Source organism: Hyla sarda, chromosome 5 (assembly GCF_029499605.1).
Source record: "Hyla sarda isolate aHylSar1 chromosome 5, aHylSar1.hap1, whole genome shotgun sequence".
Lineage (NCBI taxonomy): Eukaryota > Metazoa > Chordata > Amphibia > Anura > Hylidae > Hyla > Hyla sarda.
In genome coordinates, this window is record NC_079193.1 from 148475003 (window position 1) to 148496038 (window position 21036).

Genomic DNA, 21036 nt, shown 5'->3' on the forward strand with positions numbered 1-21036 from the left:
GAGCCATCTTTTTTGGACACAAAGAAAAATCCGGCTCCGGCAGGAGAGGAGGATTTACGGATAAAGCCCTTTTTTAAATTTTCCTGGACGTATTCAGACATGGCAAGAGTCTCTGGGACGGACAGAGGATAGATTCTGCCCCGGGGTGGAGTAGTGCCCGGGAGGAGGTCAATAGGACAATCATAAGGCCTGTGAGGAGGTAGAGTCTCAGCTTGTTTTTTGCAAAAAACGTCCGCAAAGTCCATATAGGCCTTAGGGAGACCGGTTACAGGAGGAACCACAGAGTCACGGCAAGGGTTACTGGGAACCGGTTTTAGGCAGTCCTTGGAACAAGAGGGCCCCCAACTCTTGATCTCCCCAGTGGACCAATCCAGGGTTGGGGAATGAAGTTGAAGCCAGGGAAGTCCAAGGAGAATTTCAGAAGTGCAATTGGGGAGGACCAAAAGTTCAATCCTCTCGTGATGAGATCCGATGCACATTAGAAGGGGCTCCGTGCGGAAACGTATGGTACAGTCCAATCTTTCATTGTTTACACAATTGATGTAGAGGGGTCTGGCGAGACTGGTCACCGGGATGTTGAACCTGTTGACGAGAGAGGCCAAAATAAAATTTCCTGCAGATCCGGAGTCCAAGAAGGCCACAGCAGAGAAGGAGAAGGCAGAGGCAGACATCCGCACAGGCACAGTAAGACGTGGAGAAGCAGAGTAGACATCAAGGACTGTCTCACCTTTGTGCGGAGTCAGCGTACGTCTTTCCAGGCGGGGAGGACGGATAGGACAATCCTTCAGGAAGTGTTCGGTACTAGCACAGTACAGGCAGAGATTCTCCATGCGGCGTCGTGTCCTCTCTTGAGGTGTCAGGCGAGACCGGTCGACCTGCATAGCCTCCACGGCGGGAGGCACAGGAACAGATTGCAGGGGACCAGAGGAGAGAGGAGCCGGGGAGAAGAAACGCCTCGTGCGAACAGAGTCCATATCCTGGCGGAGCTCCTGACGCCTTTCGGAAAAACGCATGTCAATGCGAGTGGCTAGGTGAATGAGTTCATGTAGATTAGCAGGGATTTCTCGTGCGGCCAGAACATCTTTAATGTTGCTGGATAGGCCTTTTTTAAAGGTCGCGCAGAGTGCCTCATTATTCCAGGATAATTCTGAAGCAAGAGTACGGAATTGTACGGCATACTCGCCAACGGAAGAATTACCCTGGACCAGGTTCAACAGGGCAGTCTCAGCAGAAGAGGCTCGGGCAGGTTCCTCAAAGACACTTCGAATTTCCGAGAAGAAGGAGTGTACAGAGGCAGTGACGGGGTCATTGCGGTCCCAGAGCGGTGTGGCCCAAGACAGGGCTTTTCCAGACAGAAGGCTGACTACGAAAGCCACCTTAGACCTTTCAGTGGGGAACTGGTCCGACATCATCTCCAAGTGCAATGAACATTGGGAAAGAAAGCCACGGCAAAACTTAGAGTCCCCATCAAATTTATCCGGCAAGGATAGTCGTAGTCCAGAAGCGGCCACTCGCTGCGGAGGAGGTGCAGGAGCTGGCGGAGGAGATGATTGCTGAAGCTGTGGTAGTAACTGCTGTAGCATAACGGTCAGTTGAGACAGCTGTTGGCCTTGTTGCGCTATCTGTTGTGACTGCTGGGCGACCACCGTGGTGAGGTCAGCGACAACTGGCAGAGGAACTTCAGCGGGATCCATGGCCGGATCTACTGTCACGATGCCGGCTGGCAGGTAGTGGATCCTCTGTGCCAGAGAGGGATTGGCGTGGACCGTGCTAGTGGATCGGTTCTAAGTCACTACTGGTTTTCACCAGAGCCCGCCGCAAAGCGGGATGGTCTTGCTGCGGCGGTAGTGACCAGGTCGTATCCACTAGCAACGGCTCAACCTCTCTGGCTGCTGAAGATAGGCGCGGTACAAGGGAGTAGACAGAAGCAAGGTCGGACGTAGCAGAAGGTCGGGGCAGGCAGCAAGGATCGTAGTCAGGGGCAACGGCAGGAGGTCTGGAACACAGGCTAGGAACACACAAGGAAACGCTTTCACTGGCACGATGGCAACAAGATCCGGCGAGGGAGTGAAGGGGAAGTGAGGTGATATAGGGAAGTGCACAGGTGATAACACTAATTGGAACCACTGCGCCAATCAGCGGCGCAGTGGCCCTTTAAATCGCAAAGACCCGGCGCGCGCGCGCCCTAGGGAGCGGGGCCGCGCGCGCCGGGACAGGACTGACGGAGAGCGAGTCAGGTACGGGAGCCGGGGTGCGCATCGCGAGCGGGCGCTACCCGCATCGCGAATCGCATCCCGGCTGGAGGCGGTATCGCAGCGCCCCGGGTCAGTGGAACTGACCGGAGCGCTGCAGTGAGGAGAGTGTAGCGAGCGCTCCGGGGAGGAGCGGGGACCCGGAGCGCTCGGCGTAACAGTGTGTTTGCTCATAGGAGAATGTGTTTTCACATGTACTGTATCCTGCGCATATTTGATGCTGCCGATTCGATGTTGTGTTCAGTCATTTAATTTACATTAAAATCTGTAGTACAAAATCTGCAACTTCAAATCCTGCACATCAAATATGCACCGGATACTGAACGTGTGAATAGACCTTTAGGGTGGTCCGATAATTATCCAATTCGGCAAACAATACAGAAAGGCTAGTGGCCCCTTGAATTTAGCTTCCCACTATATTATCTCTATCTCAATGATTTACTAGAATTTTGTCCGTTCACAACTGCATAAACAAAGTAGTTTTCCATAGACACCTCCTTTTAAGATCCACATTTTCAGGCCCTGATATGCAAACAATATATTTTAATGTCATGAGGATTTGTGACCATAACATTGTAATGTTATACATGAGGTCCATTGAGTTTACAATATATTTTAATAAGTATGTGGCCATAAAGCAAACTGAACAGCCGCTGACAAAGACCAGGGACTGTATGTGTATGTGAAAAATGCAATGTCCTTCCGAATTACTAGCACTGCACTATTTCTATGTCATCCGTGACCTCTGATAGCCACAAGTAATATTTAAACTTCCACAACCTTGGTCCATTTTTTATATATTAAGTAATTGAGCGAACACACTTAAAAAGGGGAGATAAACATAATGGTCTAGATTTCTCAAACTGCTAAATCGGTCTTATTAGCCCATAGCAACCAATCACAGCTTAGCTTTCATTCCTCAAATTGCTCTATTAAAATGAAAGTTGAGCTGTTATTGGTTGCTAGGGATAAATACGACTGTTTTTGTCTCAGGCAGTTTCATAAATCTGGGCTAGTGGGCAGATAAACTGATACATTTTAAACACTGTCTAAAAGTTATCCATAGCAACCAATCAGCGCTACTTTTAGGGCAATGAAGACATTTTTTATTGTCAGACAGTATAGATGTGTTATGTTTCCATGTTATGATGGAGGGAACGGGGTATGGCGGGGAGGTGGTTTGACGGAGGGAACGGGCTAGCGCCGTAGCGCCGCATGGCACTAACTTATAGTTTATCTACACAGGGTGCCTCCAGCTGTTTTACTACTACAACTCCCAGCATGCCCTGACAGCCAATAGATATCAGGGCAAGCTGGGAGTTGTAGTGGTGAAACAGCTGGAGGCACCCTGTGTAGATAAACTAAGGGCGGAAGTCCCCCTCCCCAGCAGGCATCAGTGACGTGGTGCCTGCTGGGGAAGTCTGCCTGGTAGTGAGCACGCTACCAGGCAGAAAAAAAGTTATTTTTAATATAGTAAAAATAAAAATTTAAAGCAGGGAGGGGGTTAGGGATAGATTGGCAATAGGCAGGGAGAGAAAAAAAATTGGATGGTAGGAGCTACCCTTTAACTGTACATCGCATTGGAATCCAGTGTAATGAAGAAAACTGTGTCTCTGTAGTGAAATATGACCCACCGCAGAGGGAAATAGTTTTCTGCTTTATAGCCCGCTCCCTTTCACTCCATCCCCACTACCCACTCTCAGGGGGATGTCTCCACGCCACTTAGACAGACTGTAGAGTGCAGCCAGAGGAGCGCTCCACAGCCTTTCTCCCATGTGCCCGCACCTCTATCACCAGCCTACGCTGCACATCTACCATCTGCCGCCACCTGTTGACTACAACTCCCACAGGGTGTCCTTACAGTGAGGACAAGCTGGGGGTTGTAGTCTTGCAACAGCTAGTGGATGTGCAGAGTGGACATGCAGCGTGGAAAAAGGCTGGGAGAGGGTAGCGGAATAGAGTGAGAGAAAGGCTGTAAAGCAGAAAACTGTGTCCCTGTGCGGAGGGTCATATTACACTACAGGAACACAGTTTTCTTCATTACACAAGCACGGAGATTACACTGTGGCATAGTTCTGTTGAATTCAATGGGATTCTGCTGAGCTGTGCACATGGCGGAATTTCTGCGCCAGATGTTTCCATTTTCCCGGTCCACACATGTTCATTCTTTGCGTGGAGTCCGCACAGAATGCATAGCCATCTATAAGATGGTGCATTCCTGTGTGGTCCTAGCGGAGATTCTCCGTGCGGACATTCTGTCATGTAAACATAGCCTAACAGTACTTCAAAGGCCTGCAACACAACTGTATCATGTGAATATGGCTGTCTCTGGCGACCTGAGGAAGTGCACTTGGGCGCAGAAAAAAGTCTGTTGCTGTGAGGTTTGCTTAACTGATCTTACCTGCTGTACACCTTCTGCTTTTATGGAATAAAGTTTCTTTTACCAATTTTACTACGGGTGAGTGCAACCTTTCCTGTCTCGATACCACATTGGATATATGATCCTAATGACATTGATTGTAAGTGTAAAGCTAAGAAAATGACATTATTTCTGAAATTGATGAAATGTTCTTTTATATTTTCCTAGCCTTCATAGCATATTTATGAGATGCAAGTATATTAAATATCACCACATCAGCAAATAAAAAAAATAAAAAATCAGTTACCTTTTCTAGAGCATCTTTATCTGTCAGCTCCTGAACAGCTACGAGCTTGATGCTGAGGATGAAAGGAAACATGAGTAAGTGAGTGACACAGAGACTTGTACGTATTATGTAGAATGCCTGCATAATCTTGACTTATTATTAATAGAGTTGTATAGAATCTTGTTTTTATCCATAACCAGAGGCTCCAAATTTGAATGGACTTAAGATGCAATACCAGACACAGTCAGTGGATGAGAGTGGCGCTGTGTCTGGAACAAAAAGCGGACTTTTTTTTTTAATGTAATCTAGGCCAACCCAATGATGTTTCAAGAATTTAAAAAAAGAGGTTCCCTTAAGAACAAAATATGAAAGATTATTGTCTTTTTTTTTTTTTTACAAAAAAAGGATGACTGCTCAAGGAGATTGATATAGTGACTGGTATAACTAGTGCCCTTTGTGCAAAGGTTATGCAAATCTTCTTCAAAAGGATGGATTGAGGTATGTTAACACATGGAAATACATTGCATAACAGAGTTTTATAAGATCCGTATTTTAAGGGTCTATTCTCGGCATAAGCCATCAATATTGCTTTTTGGGGGTCTGTCTCTCAACACCCCCAATCATCCACCCAAGCGCTTATTGACAACAAACAGGAATATAAAACAAGATAATATCTGGTAATACAGGTTGTTCAAATATGAGGTAAACAGGGGTTAACCGTCACCATATGCACAGCATAATGTAACCGCAACCCGCACCAGCCACATAAATCCAGTCAAATTGGTTTTCCGAGCTTCATCCAGCATTTTACTGTTTGTACTCTGCGTTCTCAGAAGGCATGTAAGGCTGTTTTTCATCTGCATATACTGTAAAGGATTGTTTAAAATACATATCGTTGGAATGGATTTTTCTTCCAGTAAAGTTGATTTTGCATTAAATCACTACAAGTTTCCTTTTCTCATAATCTGGGAATGCATAACTTGGATTTGGATAACAAGTACTACTGTCATACCAGGAACTACAGATATTCTAGGCCTCTATTTTAATAGTATATTAGTATTTCCTGTTAACTACATTGCTCAAGTCTCTTTCTATTGTGTTAAAAAAAAGACCTAAAGTCGTCAAGCATGGGAAGGAAAAACTCTTCACCATAAGACCTTTTTCACCATAAGGTTACATTCACACAAACATAATCTGCTGCAGACTTTCCACATCGGAAATTCTGAGGTGGATTTTCTGCAGAAATATTTCCATGGTCCCATTGAAGTCAATGGGTAGCAACATATTCAGCTGCTGATTATGTGAACATGCCCTAAGGGTATGTTCACACGATGGAATTTCTGAACTGTTCACACACTGCTGCACTGTTCACAAAGGATAGGGGATCCGTTTAAGATTGCTGGGGGGGAAGTGCTGTCCAACTGCTTGGACCCCCTGTGATCTCCTGCACAGCACCCCGGCAGTCTTCAGGAAGGGGCCATGTCGACCCCCGCACGTATCTCTATGGGAGAGCCAGAGATCCAGTCTTCAGGTATCTCTGGGTGCGGGGGTCAACACCGCTTTGTGCGGGGGTCGACATGCTCCCTTCCTGGGGACTGCCGGGGTGCCTTGCAGGAGATCACGGGGTCCCAGCAGTCGGACCCCCATGATCTAAAACTTATCCCCTATACTTTGGATAGGGGATAAGTTTTACTGCACTGGAGTACTTAGATTTCTTCACATATCCAGACATTAATGAATTCTGTGAGAACATGCTCATAACTTTATGGTATGGACAGTAAAGTAAACTTTGTGACAAAACTACTTTCTGCTACTGTAACTAATGTGTAACCTGTGTTCTCTGTTCACAAAATAAATCATTTATTGCCCTGATTTTTATTGTTACATACTGAAGGCTGGTGGATGGGAGGTATGTATTACTGAGTCTTCTTGCCTCAGTGACATAGGACTGGAGTTTGGGTCCAGGTTTTGGGACTGACTGAAGTTTCTGAGGATAAGGTCCCTCCCATGTTCCAGTTCTATGTGTGTTTGAGGCCTGAGCTGGACACAAGTGTGTGATCACTGCCAGAGAGCGGGAGCAGGGATTGCTCTGGAGCAAAAACAGTGTGTGTGGAATATTGGATGCTGATCACTGCACTAAAATGACTTATTGTTTGGGACTGACTCTAACAAAGTTTAGGCTGAAAACGTCAGAGGTTTATAGTGATGTAAAGAACCTGATGTAAATGACATTTAAAGGGTTACTCCGCTACCCAGGGTCCGGAACATTGAGTTCCGAACGCTGTGTGCAGGCTTCCGTGTTCACGCCCGCCCCCTTGTGACGTCATGCCCGGTCATGTGACGTCACGCCCCCTCAATGCAAGTCTATATTTAATGAAATAAAGAAAAAATTGTCAATGTGGATAGAGCATTACTGCAGTATATTCTTTATGTAATTTAAGGTATGTGGGCACAGGCCTGAACATGGAAGCCCGCACACAGCGTTCGGAACTCAATGTTCCGGATGCTTGGGAGCGGAATAACCTGTTAAGTTTCTGCTTTACTTCATGCTGCAAGTAAAACCTATTGCTGTGTGTGAACTGCTACAATAAAGCCAAACATATTAAACTGTAAACCAAGACTGTTTGAAGGGTCCGGTTCTACAATATTTATATAAAGATATCATATCCCCCTTCCAAGTCTTATATTGATTTGTTTGCCCTTCTATGAACACTCTGGTATCTTTTTTTCACCTGACCGTCTCTGTGTCGCCGCTCCCGGAAGTCGCAGGGGCCCGAGTGATTACAGCAAGCGCGCTGATATGGCTGGACTCTCAGGTGAGGGGTGAGGTAATTTTAAACTCTGTCATTTCATTGGGTGCCTTTTATATAAATACTCTGCCTTTCTGGATGGACACCACCCCTCGACAAAGGCATTTGCCGAAACGCCAGCGTTGGGGTGGTGTCGCTCCGGTGCCTGACTTGTTACTTTGCGGTAATGTACCTTGTTCCATGCTATGTATCATGATTGTATAAGCTATATGCTACTTGCATTTCAGGACTCTGTCCTACTGTACTGTTAGTGGTTCATGATGTTAGTATATATTTCTGTATAGGCATTTGTATGGAAACCTGAGCAACACCCATTTTTTCTTCCCCCTCTGGGTGGATTCCTCCTCATCTTTTAAATTTTATTGTGTCTAATAAAGATATTTATACATACCAATATACTTCTGTCAAATGACTCCATTTCTTGTGTATGCATATGCTATATGGGAGTTCATATAGCGGTTTTATATATGGGGTGATATATAAATTGAGTATTTACATTTTATTATTTATATCTACATATCCCAATCTATCTGGAATAGTGTATACTATCTTTTTTTTATGGACTTGTCCCAAAACTGGACTGCATACCCAATGGTGTATTTAGGAGTTGTGCTGCCCTAGGCCTGACTAAACTCATGCATTCTGTAATCTTAATTTGCCAACCTCTTCTGTCAAGACCCCACCTTTTCCTATTTAACCCCTTAAGGACCAGGCCATTTTTCACTGTAGGACCAGAGCGTTTTTTGCACATCTGACCACTGTCACTTTAAGCATTAATAACTCTGGGATGCTTTTACCTTTCATTCTGATTCCGAGACTGTTTTTTCGTGACATATTCTACTTTATGTTAGTGATATTTTGTAGATACTTGCATCCTTTCTTGGTGAAAAATTCCAAAATTTGATGGGAAAAATTGAAAATTTTGCATTTTTCTAACTTTGAAGCTCTCTGCTTATAAGGAAAATGAATATTCCAAATAAATTATATATTGATTTGAAGGGCTTTCTTATTAGAAATACCCCACAAATGACCTCTTTATAAAAACATTCAGTAAGTGTGTTAACCCTTTAGGTGTTTCACAGGAAGCAGCAAAGTGAAGGAGAAAATTCAAAATCTTCATTTTTTACACTCGCATGTTCTTGTAGACCCAGTTTTTGAATTTTTACAAGGGGTAAAAGGAGAAAAATCCTCTCAAAATTTGTAACCCAATTTCTCTCGAGTAAGGAAATACCTCATATGTGTATGTCAAGTGTTCGGCGGGCGCAGTAGAGGGCTCAGAAGGGAAGGAGAGTGAGTTTTTCTGAAATGGTTTTTGGGGGGCATGTCACATTTAGGAAGCCCCTATGGTGTCAGAACAGCAGAAAACCCCCCACATGGCATACCATTTTGGAAACTACACCCCTCAAGGCACGTAATAAGGGGTCCATTGAGCCTTAATACTCCACAGGTGTTTGACGACTTTTCGTTAAATTCGGATGTGTAAATGAAAATAATTTTTTTTTCACTAAAGTGCAGTTTTTTCCCCCAAATGTACCATTTTTATAAAGGGTAATGGGAGAAAATGGCCCCCAAAATTTGTAACCCTAACTCTTCTGAGTATGGCAATACCCCATGTTAGGACGTAAAATGCTCTGCGGGCGAACAACAATGCTCAGAAGAGGAGTCACATTTGGCTTTTGGAAAGCAAATTTTGCTGAAATGTTTTTTTGGGGGGCATGTCGCATTTAGGAAGCCCCTTTGGTGCCAGAACAGCAAAAATACCCACATGGCATACTATTTTGGAAACTACACCCCTCAAGGAACGTAACAAGGGGTACAGTGAGCCTTAACACCTCACAGGTATTTCACGACTTTTTGTTAAAGTTGGATGTGTAAATGAGAAAAAAAAAATTTCACTAAAATGCATTTTTTTCCCCAAATTTTACATTTTTACAAGGGGTAATAGGAGAAAATTACCCCCAAAATTTGTAACCCCATTTCTTCTGAGTATGGAAATACCCCATGTGTGGACATCAAGTGCACTGCGGTCGAACTACAATGCTCAGAAAAGGAGCGCCATTGAGCTTTTGAAGAGTGAATTTGTTTGGAATGGAAGTCAGGGGCCATGTGCGTTTACAAAGCCCCCCGTGGTGCCAGAGCAGTGGACCCCCCCCCCCCCCACATGTGACCCCATTTTGAAAACTACACCCCTCACAGAATTTAATAAGGGGTGCAGTGAGCATTTACACCCCACTGGCATTTGACAGATCTTTGGAACAGTGGGCTGAGCAAATGAAAAATTTTCTTTTTCTTTTTCACGGACCACTGTTTTCATTTTCCCATCCAACTTTAACGAAAATTTGTCAAACACCTGTGGGGTGTTAAGGTTCACTATATCCCTTGTTACATTCCGTGAGGGGTGTAGTTTCCAAAATGGAGTCACATGTCGGTATTTATTTTTTCAGTATTTATTTTTCGGTATTTATTGTTCAGAACCGCTGTAAAATCAGCCACCCCTGTGCAAATCACCAATTTAGGCCTCAAATGTACATAGTGCGCTCTCACTCCTGAGCCTTGGTGTGCGCCCGCAGATCATTTTACGCCCACATATGGGGTATTTCCGTACTCAGGAGAAATTGCCTTACAATTTTTTGGGGTCTTTTTTTCCTTTTACCTCTTGTGAAAATAAAAAGTAAAGGGCAACACCAGCATGTTAGTGTAAAAAATTTTTTTTTACACTAACAGGCTGGTGTTGCCCTTTACTTTTCCTTTTCATAAGAGGTAAAAGGAGAAAAAGCCCCCCAAAATTTGTAGTGTAATTTCTCCCGAGTACGGAGATACCCCATATGTGGCCCTAAACTGTTTCCTTGAAATACGACAGGGCTCTGAAGTGAGAGAGCGCCATGCGCATTTGAGGACTAAATTAGAGATTGCATAGGGGTGGACATAGGGGTATTCTACGCCAGTGATTCCCAAACAGGGTGCCTCCAGCTGTTGCTACACTCCCAGCATGCCTGGACAGTCAGTAGCTGTCCAGAAATGCTGGGAGTTGTTGTTTTGCAACAGCTGGAGGCTCCGTTTTGGAAACACTGCCGTACAATACGTTTTTTATTTTTATTGGGGGGGACAGTGTAAGGGGGTGTATATGTAGTGTTTTACCCTTTATTATGTGTTAGTGTAGTGTAGTGTTTTTAGGGTACATTCACACTGGCGGAGGCTTACAGTGAGTTCCCTGCTAGGAGTTTGCACTGCGGCGAAAAATTTGCCGCAGCTCATACTTGAAGCAGAAAACTTACTGTAAACCTGCCCGTGTGAATGTACCCTGTACGTTCACATGGGGGGGGCAAACCTCCAGCTGTGTCAAAACTACAAATCCCAGCATGTACTGACAGACCATGCAGGCTGGGAGGCTTCACTTGTTAAATATGAATTACATTTATTGCACATAAGAACTACATAAAAAACATTTCGACGCATTGCGGAGTTGCTTCTTTCCTCAGGGAATCCCTGAGGAAGGAGGCAACTCCGCAACGCAACGGAATGTTTTTTATGTAGTTCTTATGTGCAATAAATGTAATTTATATTTAACAAGTGAAGCCTTCATGAAAACCTTTTTACAAGGGCATAGAGCAAGACCAGAGAGAAAAAAGATGAGAGAAGCATATCCCGAGAAAAACATTTTTCTTTTTTTAAGCAATACTCGGTAGCAAAAATAATCAGTTATAAAAAGACACTTGTTTCGTTCTTATCATTTAACACATTTGTCTTTAATATCCATCTTGCCTCCTGTTGCATTAATAACTTATTCTGATCTCCTCCATTTTGGGGTATCTTTTGGGTTTCCAATCTTGCTAATTTTAAAACATTAAAATTACCCTGGTGTACCTCTTTTACATGTGAGACATCTGTCTGGAATACCAAACAGAGCAAATATTGCAAAGAAAACAAATGAGTTACACAAGTCACATGTGTGTAAAAGAAGCCACTGTACTTCTATTGTTTAAAAAAATTCACTTTTTATGTAATGACACTATTATAATAACAAGCTATGGTTATGTTCACATTACCATTCAGAGCTACCTAAGGCTCCATTTGTTAGATTCCATTGAAATGATGGGAATTTAACGGAGAAAAAAATCCTGGATGTCAGTTTTTTTACTCCATTAAAATGCTGAAAAATAACAGATCTAACAGAACCCAGATACACCACATTCAAAGTGAATGGGACCTGTCAGAATCGGTTGATGTCCAGTGTCACACCTACCATACAGCCCCTTTTATCAGCGAGGGTAACAGAGGTCAGGAATGGAGCTCTGTGACGCTACTAATGTGAACAGAGTCTATAACTGAAATCAGGTGACAACTGACTTCGTATACTGGCCCTCATTTACTTAGAAAATCGGGTTGTAAGTCTATGTTGCTTTCTTACCCGACTGCTTTTTCCCCCTGGTATTTATTATTATGTTGCATCCTGTTTGTCACACGTACGTCTTTTTGGCTTGGTTTCCAACTCCTCTGAGTTGTCGGGAAAAAATCCACAACAATTCAACAAATTTGGGTTGGAAAGCTTTATAAATATGTGGGAAAGCTCAGAAATGTCGGGTTACGCCCCTTTTTCGGGGTTGGGAGAATCCAAATCGGGTCCGTCTGGAAAAAATTTAGCATCGTGTCGCAGACTGGCGCACGATGTCTGCGACATGTCGCAGACAAAGATGCGACAAAAAAACCCGACAAAACAAGTCGGGTTTAGAATAGAAAATGAGGGCCACTGTTGTTCCATAAACTACTCCAGGCTTGCTTTCCCCCATTTATGGGGCAGTAAAATGTAGTCCCCTCAGAGCCTTCTGCTAGAGTCCTGGATGAAGCCCTTCTACTGACAACTAGAATTGCATTCCATTTTAGTCTTTAAAGGGGGTATTGCGGCCAAATACATCTTATCCCCTATCCAAAGGATAAAGGATAAGATGTCTGATCGCTTGAACCCCCAGGCTGCATCTCCAGGTGCCCCCTCCATTCATGTCTATGGGAGGGGGCGTGACGCCCCCTCCCATAGACATGAATGGTGAGGGCGTGACTTCCCGAGGGGGTGCTGCATGACATCACTTCTCCAGTCCCGGAAACAAAGAGGTTTCCGAGACTTGAGATGCAGCCCTGCATAGAATGCGGGTGCTGCATGGAGATCGCAGGGAGTCCCAGTGGCGGGCCTCCCGCAATCAGATATGTTATTTGGCAGGAATACCCCTTTAACTTATGTTATAAGATGTATTTGGCAGGAATACCCCTTTAACCTTCGCAGGTTTTCTAGAAAGTAAGAATGTGTTGTTCAGCAGAGGTAGCTATGATGCGCACTTAATATCGTATCTACCCAATGAATACTTTTTACTCACATTTGCAAGCTGAGTTTGCATAGCATTTAATGTTATGCAGCTAAGGGGTTAATTTCATCCACAACTAATTCACCTTCATACAACCAGAAGAAATGAGGCATAGAACACAGGATTCCGACATCTGCATACATAAATATTCAACTACTCAAGGTGCCTTTAGGAATAAAGGTCTTCTGTTATGGCACAAGGCTACATTTCCTAGATTTCTGTATATGGACATCATTTTAAATGTCTCTATAAAGTCACTGACTTCTTGACTACTACCATGCACACTACAGAAATTCGACCCAAATACTGAACAGAATCTTATTTCTCTTGATGGGATTCTACTGCAATGTGCAAACTACGAAAGTTCCGTAGTAGAACTATGTTACTGTGTTTTTACTGCTGCGCATTTTTCTACCTATTGAAGTCAATGGGTAGCAAAATCAGCTGCAGAAAATACACAGCACAATATCTGGCACGTGTGGCCCTACCCTAACACTGGTAGATGTTATACAAGACAGATCTTCCATGTCTGACACTAGGGGACATACAAGTCAGTGGGTCACCAACTGTTACAGGTAGCAAAACTATTGGCAAAAAAAATAAAAATCAATATGAAAACTCTATTGTGATTATGGGTCAAAATACTTTCGTATCATGGAAATATTTTTCTAAAAATGCACTTTTAATAAGAAAACACACTAAAATTGAATGTAGTGTGAACTGATATTAATCCATTTATGAGTCTCAGCTCTTTAGGTTTGTGGATGCTCAATGAATTTACTCCACCCCCTCTTTTTGCAAAGCCACAGAAATGTGGTCAGCATTACACATTCATTTCTGCTCTGAATCAGAAACGAACATGTCTGGAAACCTATGCCTGCCACATCAACTAAACCAGGTAAACACAAGGCATATACAAGAACCTTTAGATTGTTATCTAATAATAGCCTATGGGGCACTATACCCAAAGCAAAGCACATAGCAGTAAATTTATCAAAGCATGCCTGCCAGTTTTCTGATTTAGAAAAGTCACAAATTTCAAGGCTATATATTTTACGCTAGAAATTGGCATACATTATGTACATCAATTTAAAGGTAAACAGGCAGCCAAAGATGTGATAAATGTTTTAATAAGTGTAAACTTCTTAATAAATTTGATGCACCCTACTCCTATGTAGTTTTACTTGTAGAACACCAGTGACCATCCCATTTACAGTCTAAGGAGTTTCAGCCTGTGTACCTTTAAGGGGGCGGTCACCTATATCCTCAAAAGAGAGTGAACTTCAGTCTCCTCTATTTACAACTGATCAGTGGTGGCCGCCCACCTGACAGGTGATCATTTACACATCAGGAGCCAAATCTAATAAGAATGACTGCTAATAAACGGGGCCTAGTAAAAAAAAAAAAGTGTGGTGTATTGCAACTCAGTTCAACTGAAGTGATTGGAGCCAAGTTGTAATGCCACACATAACCTGACATCAGGTGTGGTGCTTATTTTTGGAAGAAATGAGCTTTGTTTTTCTACTCCTGGATAACCTCTTTAAGGGAAAGGTCAGGTAACATGGCTGCCTCCATAACAGAGCCGGACCTACTGGGGTCCCGCTGGGTCCATTGGACTTAGGCGGCACCTTCACAAGGGCGACAATTTGCAATTTGCCGCCCAAGAAGATTTTTTACCTCTTCGCTACCAATGAGGGACCTAGTCCATCATGGTGCCACTCAGGGTGTATGCAGCGGGCTCCTGACTCAAGCTTGCTCCATACCTGGCGGCCCCCAGCTGATTCTTGTAGCTGGGGGCTGCCTCTAATAGCAGCCATGCAGCGATCGCCGCAGCCTGCTATTAAACCTTTAGATCGCCGCTGTCAAAGCTGACAGCATCATCTAAAGGGACCTTTAAATGCTTTGTGGTGGTCCAGTAGGGTGGATCGCTCCTCTGCAGCATAATCGCAGGAGGGCGATCCACTGTAGAGGTAGACGGAGGGCTTACTTCTCTTCCTCTGCGGTGTGTGGATCTTAATTTGATAGAGCCTGGCTGCACAAGGCTCTACCAAATGATTGCAGAGCACACAGATCTATGAAGTTCTATGGAACTGCATTGTTCTGTATGAGGAATCTAATGATTCCTCCTAAAAGTCCAATAAAGTGTAAAAAAAAAAAAAACGTAATAAAGTTTAAAAAAAAAAAAAACACATTAACCCCTTCCATATTAAAAGTTCAAATCCCCCCTTTTCCATATAAAAAAAACGTAATAAAATACATAATGAAAATAAATATATTAGGTATCGCTGCGTGCGTAATTGTCCAAGCTATTAAAATATAACATTATTAATCCTGTACAGTAAATGGCGTGAAAGTAAAAAAATATAAAACCGCATAATTGCATTTTTTTTTAAATCATGTCCTCCTGATATACAATGAAACAGTATTTTTTTTGTTGTTTGGGGGTGGAGTGCAGAATTTCACATCTTGGGCTGGCCCTGCCCCATAATAATGTACAGATGAAATAGAAAATCTACAATCAGAATCTAGAAAAAGAATAAGTGACACGTTCATTTTAGGCTATAGTTGGATGTTAAGTTTGATGTTTCAAATATGTCCTAATGCAAATCCCTTCCATGCCAACAGTAATGATGTAAGGACATTGCCTCATTCTTTCATCAGTGTCGCCTGATCTAAGTAAACACAGAGCAGCAAATGAGCCACCGATTTATACATGTTACAAATATTTAACTATATCAGATATGAAGTAAGAAGATGAAGACAACAGATTGTTTACATAACATTTTCATGGGTCAACACTCGGACAGATATGATAGGAAGTGCCTAATCCTCTGCCATTCAGAAGGGCATTAAGAAGTGACTTAATCCATTTTATCTATCCAGTAATGCATTCCACTCTAAAACACAGCATGGCCCAGTGATAAATACAGCACTTAAAAAAACAGGGGGAAAAAAACAAATCAAAATATATTAGACCTAATAAATATAGAACAAACGATACTGTATATTCACGGTAAAATATTGGCCTAAAATAATTGTTAGCATATCTGTGTAGATCTTCTGTGGTATTGGACCAGATGGCATTGTTTTCGCTTCCCATGTACATTAACGAGCCTCTGGTGCCCATGACCCTGATGCTAGTTCATTGGTCGTACTACCTTGGACTACTTTTTGTAGGTATTAACCCATAACTTATTATTTTCACCACTGACAACATTGTTTTAGGGCTAATTTTTTTGTGTGTACTTTTGATTGGCACACTATTGTATCATATAATGTATTACGAAGCCAGACCAAAAATTATATGTAGGGCCAATTTGAAAAAAAAAAATGTAATTGCATCAATGTGTGAGGCCATCATTTTTTTAGAGTTTATTTTTTGAATCATGAGCTGTAGTTATTAACCATACCACTATTGTGTAGTTCTGGGATGTGTTCAAAAACCAGTCATTTTGGTATTAGGAATGTAATTATTTAATAGTTTGTGATACCAAAGATACCTAATATGTTTATTTATAAAAAAAAAAATTACAGTGTTTTGTTTGAAAATTGGAAAAGAAAGGTGATTTGAATTTTTATAAGTGGTGATTCTTTTATATTTAAAAAATGTTTTTTTTTCCAATTATTAATGGCCCCCTAGGGTTCTATTACAGGCCATCAGTCGATGGCTTACATAGATCAATGTAATGCTATTGCCTAAAATTTATCATATAGGGTTAGAAGGTTTTGTTTATATGTTTTATGACAATAAAACAATGACTTCAGTACTACAGGTAACAGTCCGTTTTGCGGTACATCCTGATACTGTTTGTACACAAATCACTTAAAGAGGCTGTCCAGTAAAAATTGTCTTATCCCCTATCTACAGGATAGGGATAGGTATCTGATCACGGGGAGTATGATTGCTGGGAGCCCCTAAGATCTCCAGAAGGGGGCCTTGGCTCTTAAAGAGATGAGATACTGTAGACGGCATGCTCTCCATTCATTTGTATGGGGCACCGGAGATGCCCGAATGCTCTACTCATACATCTCTGGCTCCCTATACAAATGAATGAAGCGCTGCCGCCAACAGCACGAACTCTCTCTGAAAGCTGGGCTCTTGTTTTAGAGATCGTGGGGGGGGGGGGGGGGGGGGGAACGACCCAGTGGTCGGACGCCCCTAGATCAGATACTTTTACCCTTTCTTTCCTAATCTTGAATGATGGCATCTAACACTTCATCATCAACACCTAATGCAAAGCAAGCATTTCTATGCTCACTGCAATAAGCTCCCTCATTGGGAATCAATGGATACTGAAAAAAAAAAGGTAAAAGAGTAAAGGGCTTCAAAAGGGGACAAAGTGACAGAGAAATTAAAGTTACATTTACCCCTTAAAGCCCAAGCCCATTTTCACCTTAAGGACCAGGCCAATTTTATTTTTACATTTTCGTTTTTTCCTCCTCTCCTTCTAAAATCCATAACTCTTTTATATTTCCATCTACAGAACTGTATAAGGGCTTGTTTTTTGTGTGACCAATTGTACTTTGTAATGAAACCTCTCATTTTACCATAAAATGTACGGCAAACCGATGAAAACCACAATTCTGCACATTTTGGAGGGTTTCGTTTTCACACTTTACGGTAGAAATTACATGTGTTCTTTATTCTGTGGATCAATACGATAAAAATGATACCCATGGCTAGATACTTTTATATTTTTGTACCGCTTAAAAAAAAATCTAAAACTTTTTGTACAAAATCAGTCATCTAAAATTGCCCTATTTTGACCACCTATAACTTTTTCATTTTTCTGTATATAGGGCGGTATGAGGGCTAATTTTTTGCGCCGTCATCTGTACTTTTTATCAATACCACATTTTCATATATAAAACTTTTAGATAATTTTTTAGAATTTTTTTTGGAATAAAATTCCAATTTGGACTTTTTTTTATTTTTTACATTTACGCCATTCACCGTACAGGATCATTAACATTCTATTTTGATAGTTTGGACATTTAGGCATGCGGCAATACCAAATATGTTTATAAGCCATATATGCTTTTTGGGGGTAAAATGAGAAAAACAGACAATTTTTTTTTTATTTGGGGGGAGGGGATTTTTCACTTTTTTTTACTTTTTATTTTTAGATTTTTCAAAATTTTTCACGGCATCTGAGGGGTTAATGGCCAACATCCACGCGATTGCGGATCTCGGCCATTACCGGTGGGTCCCTGGCTGCTGATAGCAGCCGGAACCTGCCGCGTATGACGCGAGCCCCACTCCGATGCTCGCGGTCATACACAGGACGTAAATGTACGTCCTGGTGCGCGTAGTACCGCCAAGCCAGGACGTACATTTACGTCTGTGGGCGTTAAGGGGTTAAAGAGCTAATATGGTTGACAATGGCAACTATCAGCCATTCCTTCTTCTGTGGAACATTTACATATACATTTATTTCCAACTACTTTATCATATGTTGCAGGGATATTGGTATCTTTATTATATGCATATTTGAGTTTTAGATTACTCGATCATTTAGTGATCAGATTATAATTAATAAAGGATATCGTCTTATTTCTTCATATTCTTAGTCATGTAAAACTCCTTACAACAAAACAATGCTTGCATTTATCAGTTAAAATACACGGAATCTTAGAATATCCATGATCAGAGTAAATCCAAAGCACACTGAAAGGATACAAGCTGTTAAAGGGGATGTCTAGCGAAAGAAACAACCTGTGAATGGTGTCAAAAATTACTGTATAATAAAGCAACTTACTAATATACTGTTATAAGCCAAATAGCACAGATCTTCCATCATCAGTTGAGCTATCTGGCTTGTAGCTGGGATGTCCTGTCACTGTCACACTCTCTTAAAGTGGTCTGCTCCCTCCCCCACTCCCCTCCTGTTTGCTGAGGTCCAAGCCATAGATGTGCAGCGGGGAGCTCATATTACTGGTCCTTGGATTTTAAGGCAGCAGAAAGCGTTTCCAAGAGTAAGACGGCAGTGAATCTGTTCTGACTGAAATTACTGTAACGGAAAAACGTTTCCTTATGCCTTGATATCTAATTACCAGTGATATAAGCTCCCCCTCTTTACATCAATGGACTGGTTCTCAGCAAACAGGAGGGGCAGGGGGAAGCAGACTGCTTTCAAAAAATGTAATGGGAGCAGGAGCTCTGAGTGATGTGATGTCGCAGCTACAAGGAAGGAGCAGACAGGTAGTAGGGGGGAGCAGGGATAAGAGCTGAGTTACATGATGTCACAGCTACAAGGGAGAGAGCAGAGCTGATATGGCAAGATCTGTGCCCTATGGCTAATAACATTATATTAGTAAGTTGCTATGTTATACTTTTTGACTTTTTGACATCATAGGCAGGTTGTTTCTTTCGCTAAACAACCTTGTTAATGCGATTGATCTGAACTCTTAAAAACAGACATTGACACAGTTCAGAAGGCAAACTGCAACAAGTTAAATCTGCAGCACTTTTGCAACACATCTGAAAAGCCTATAAATGCCTAAAATGTTTTGCACATTTTTTTTGCTCTGTAAGTGAACAGGGTTTGTCGAAACTCCATTCATTGACACTGTTCTGTACTTTGATGAAGAATAAACACATTTTGCACCAAATACACAACCTGCTCTAATAATGCCTTTCTAGAAATGGGCTGTAGGTCTACTTAGCACATTAAGCCTTCGTATTTCGATGCGGACATTCACCCAACAGCGGAGCGCCAACAGTGCTAGGACCACTCTGAAATGAGCTGTCTCATTGGCGGCAATGCATTTTCGAGTCCACAGAAAAAATATGATATATAAATGTTTCTCAGTCTTGTAGTGCACAGTTTTAATCACATCCCAGGTGTGGAGCTCCACCAAATGCTCCCTTAGAACATACTGGGTAAATTTAGCAAACACTTGAAAAAGAACAACATTTTTTTCTTTACTTTTGTTGCAGATTTACAAAAAATGCAAAGGATACAAACGATCAATGAAGGTGTGTCAGGACATACAAAGGAAGATCTAGTACGCATGAGTAAGGGGTGGACCCTGAAACGTCGCGCGTCAGATCCTGACTCTTTCTGATGCTTATACCTGACAGGAAGAAGCATAATTTGACGTGAAACTAGTCTCAGTGGTAATCCGCCAGCCAAAGAGAGCAGCGTCTCTCCGATCCCAGCTCCATGGATCGTCTCCATACGCATTGATTGATCCTTCACAGAATCATCTTGAGGTCCATCGTCTGATATACGAGTGAGTGCAACACATGTTTTCTCCTTCCCCTTACATTTATTTTTGCAATTTGAGTGTTGATTCCCCCAGGGTGTCCGTATTGTACCTACTTCCTAAGATCCACAAGGATCGCGACCGCCCACCAGGTCACCCAATTGTTTCTGGATTGGGTTCCCTGTTGGAGCCCCTCACGATCCTTGTGAACAGTTTCCTACAACCAGAGGTGAAGAAGCTACCTAGGTGTCACTAGCCAGTTCTAGTGTGAATTGAATCAAGTTGATGCGGTTGGTGTGCGGTTTCTGTGCACTCTTGATGTACAGAGTCTGTACACCAATATTCCCCAAACAAAAGGAGTCAGGAGTGTACAGGAGTTACTATGTAGAAATAATAGGCTTACAAATGCAATGATTGCGTTTTTGATGGCATTATTGGATTTTGTTTCAACAAAAAAAAAAATCCGTTTTGATCAAGTTTATTATTTACAAATAGATGGGACTTCGATGGGGTCCCCCGATGCACCCAGTTTGGCAAATGCCTTTATGGCAGCATTTGAGGACGATGCCATCTTCTCCTGCGGGGGAATGAACATGTCGCCCACTTGGTTCCGCTATGTGGACAACGTGTTCATGTTATGGAGGGGAGAGGAGGCAGAATTACTGTCTTTTGTTGAGAGGTTGAATTTCGTGCACCCTTCCATTAAATTTACCCTCACTTATGATAAGACTAGGATACAGTTTCTCGATGTTGTAGTGATTAAACA

The 21036-nt window shown here is 42.3% G+C and overlaps 1 protein-coding gene across 2 annotated transcripts in view; it reads right to left on the bottom strand.

Annotated features, from left to right (window-relative positions):
* The window catches only part of EEPD1 (endonuclease/exonuclease/phosphatase family domain containing 1), a 119538-nt gene that overhangs the window by 48923 nt on the left and 49579 nt on the right, over window positions 1-21036 (bottom strand). For both annotated transcript variants that reach the window (XM_056520484.1, XM_056520483.1), the window contains exon 2: window positions 4919-4970. In XM_056520484.1, the coding sequence (XP_056376459.1) occupies window positions 4919-4970 (52 nt within the window). The remainder of the gene's footprint in view (window positions 1-4918; window positions 4971-21036) is intronic.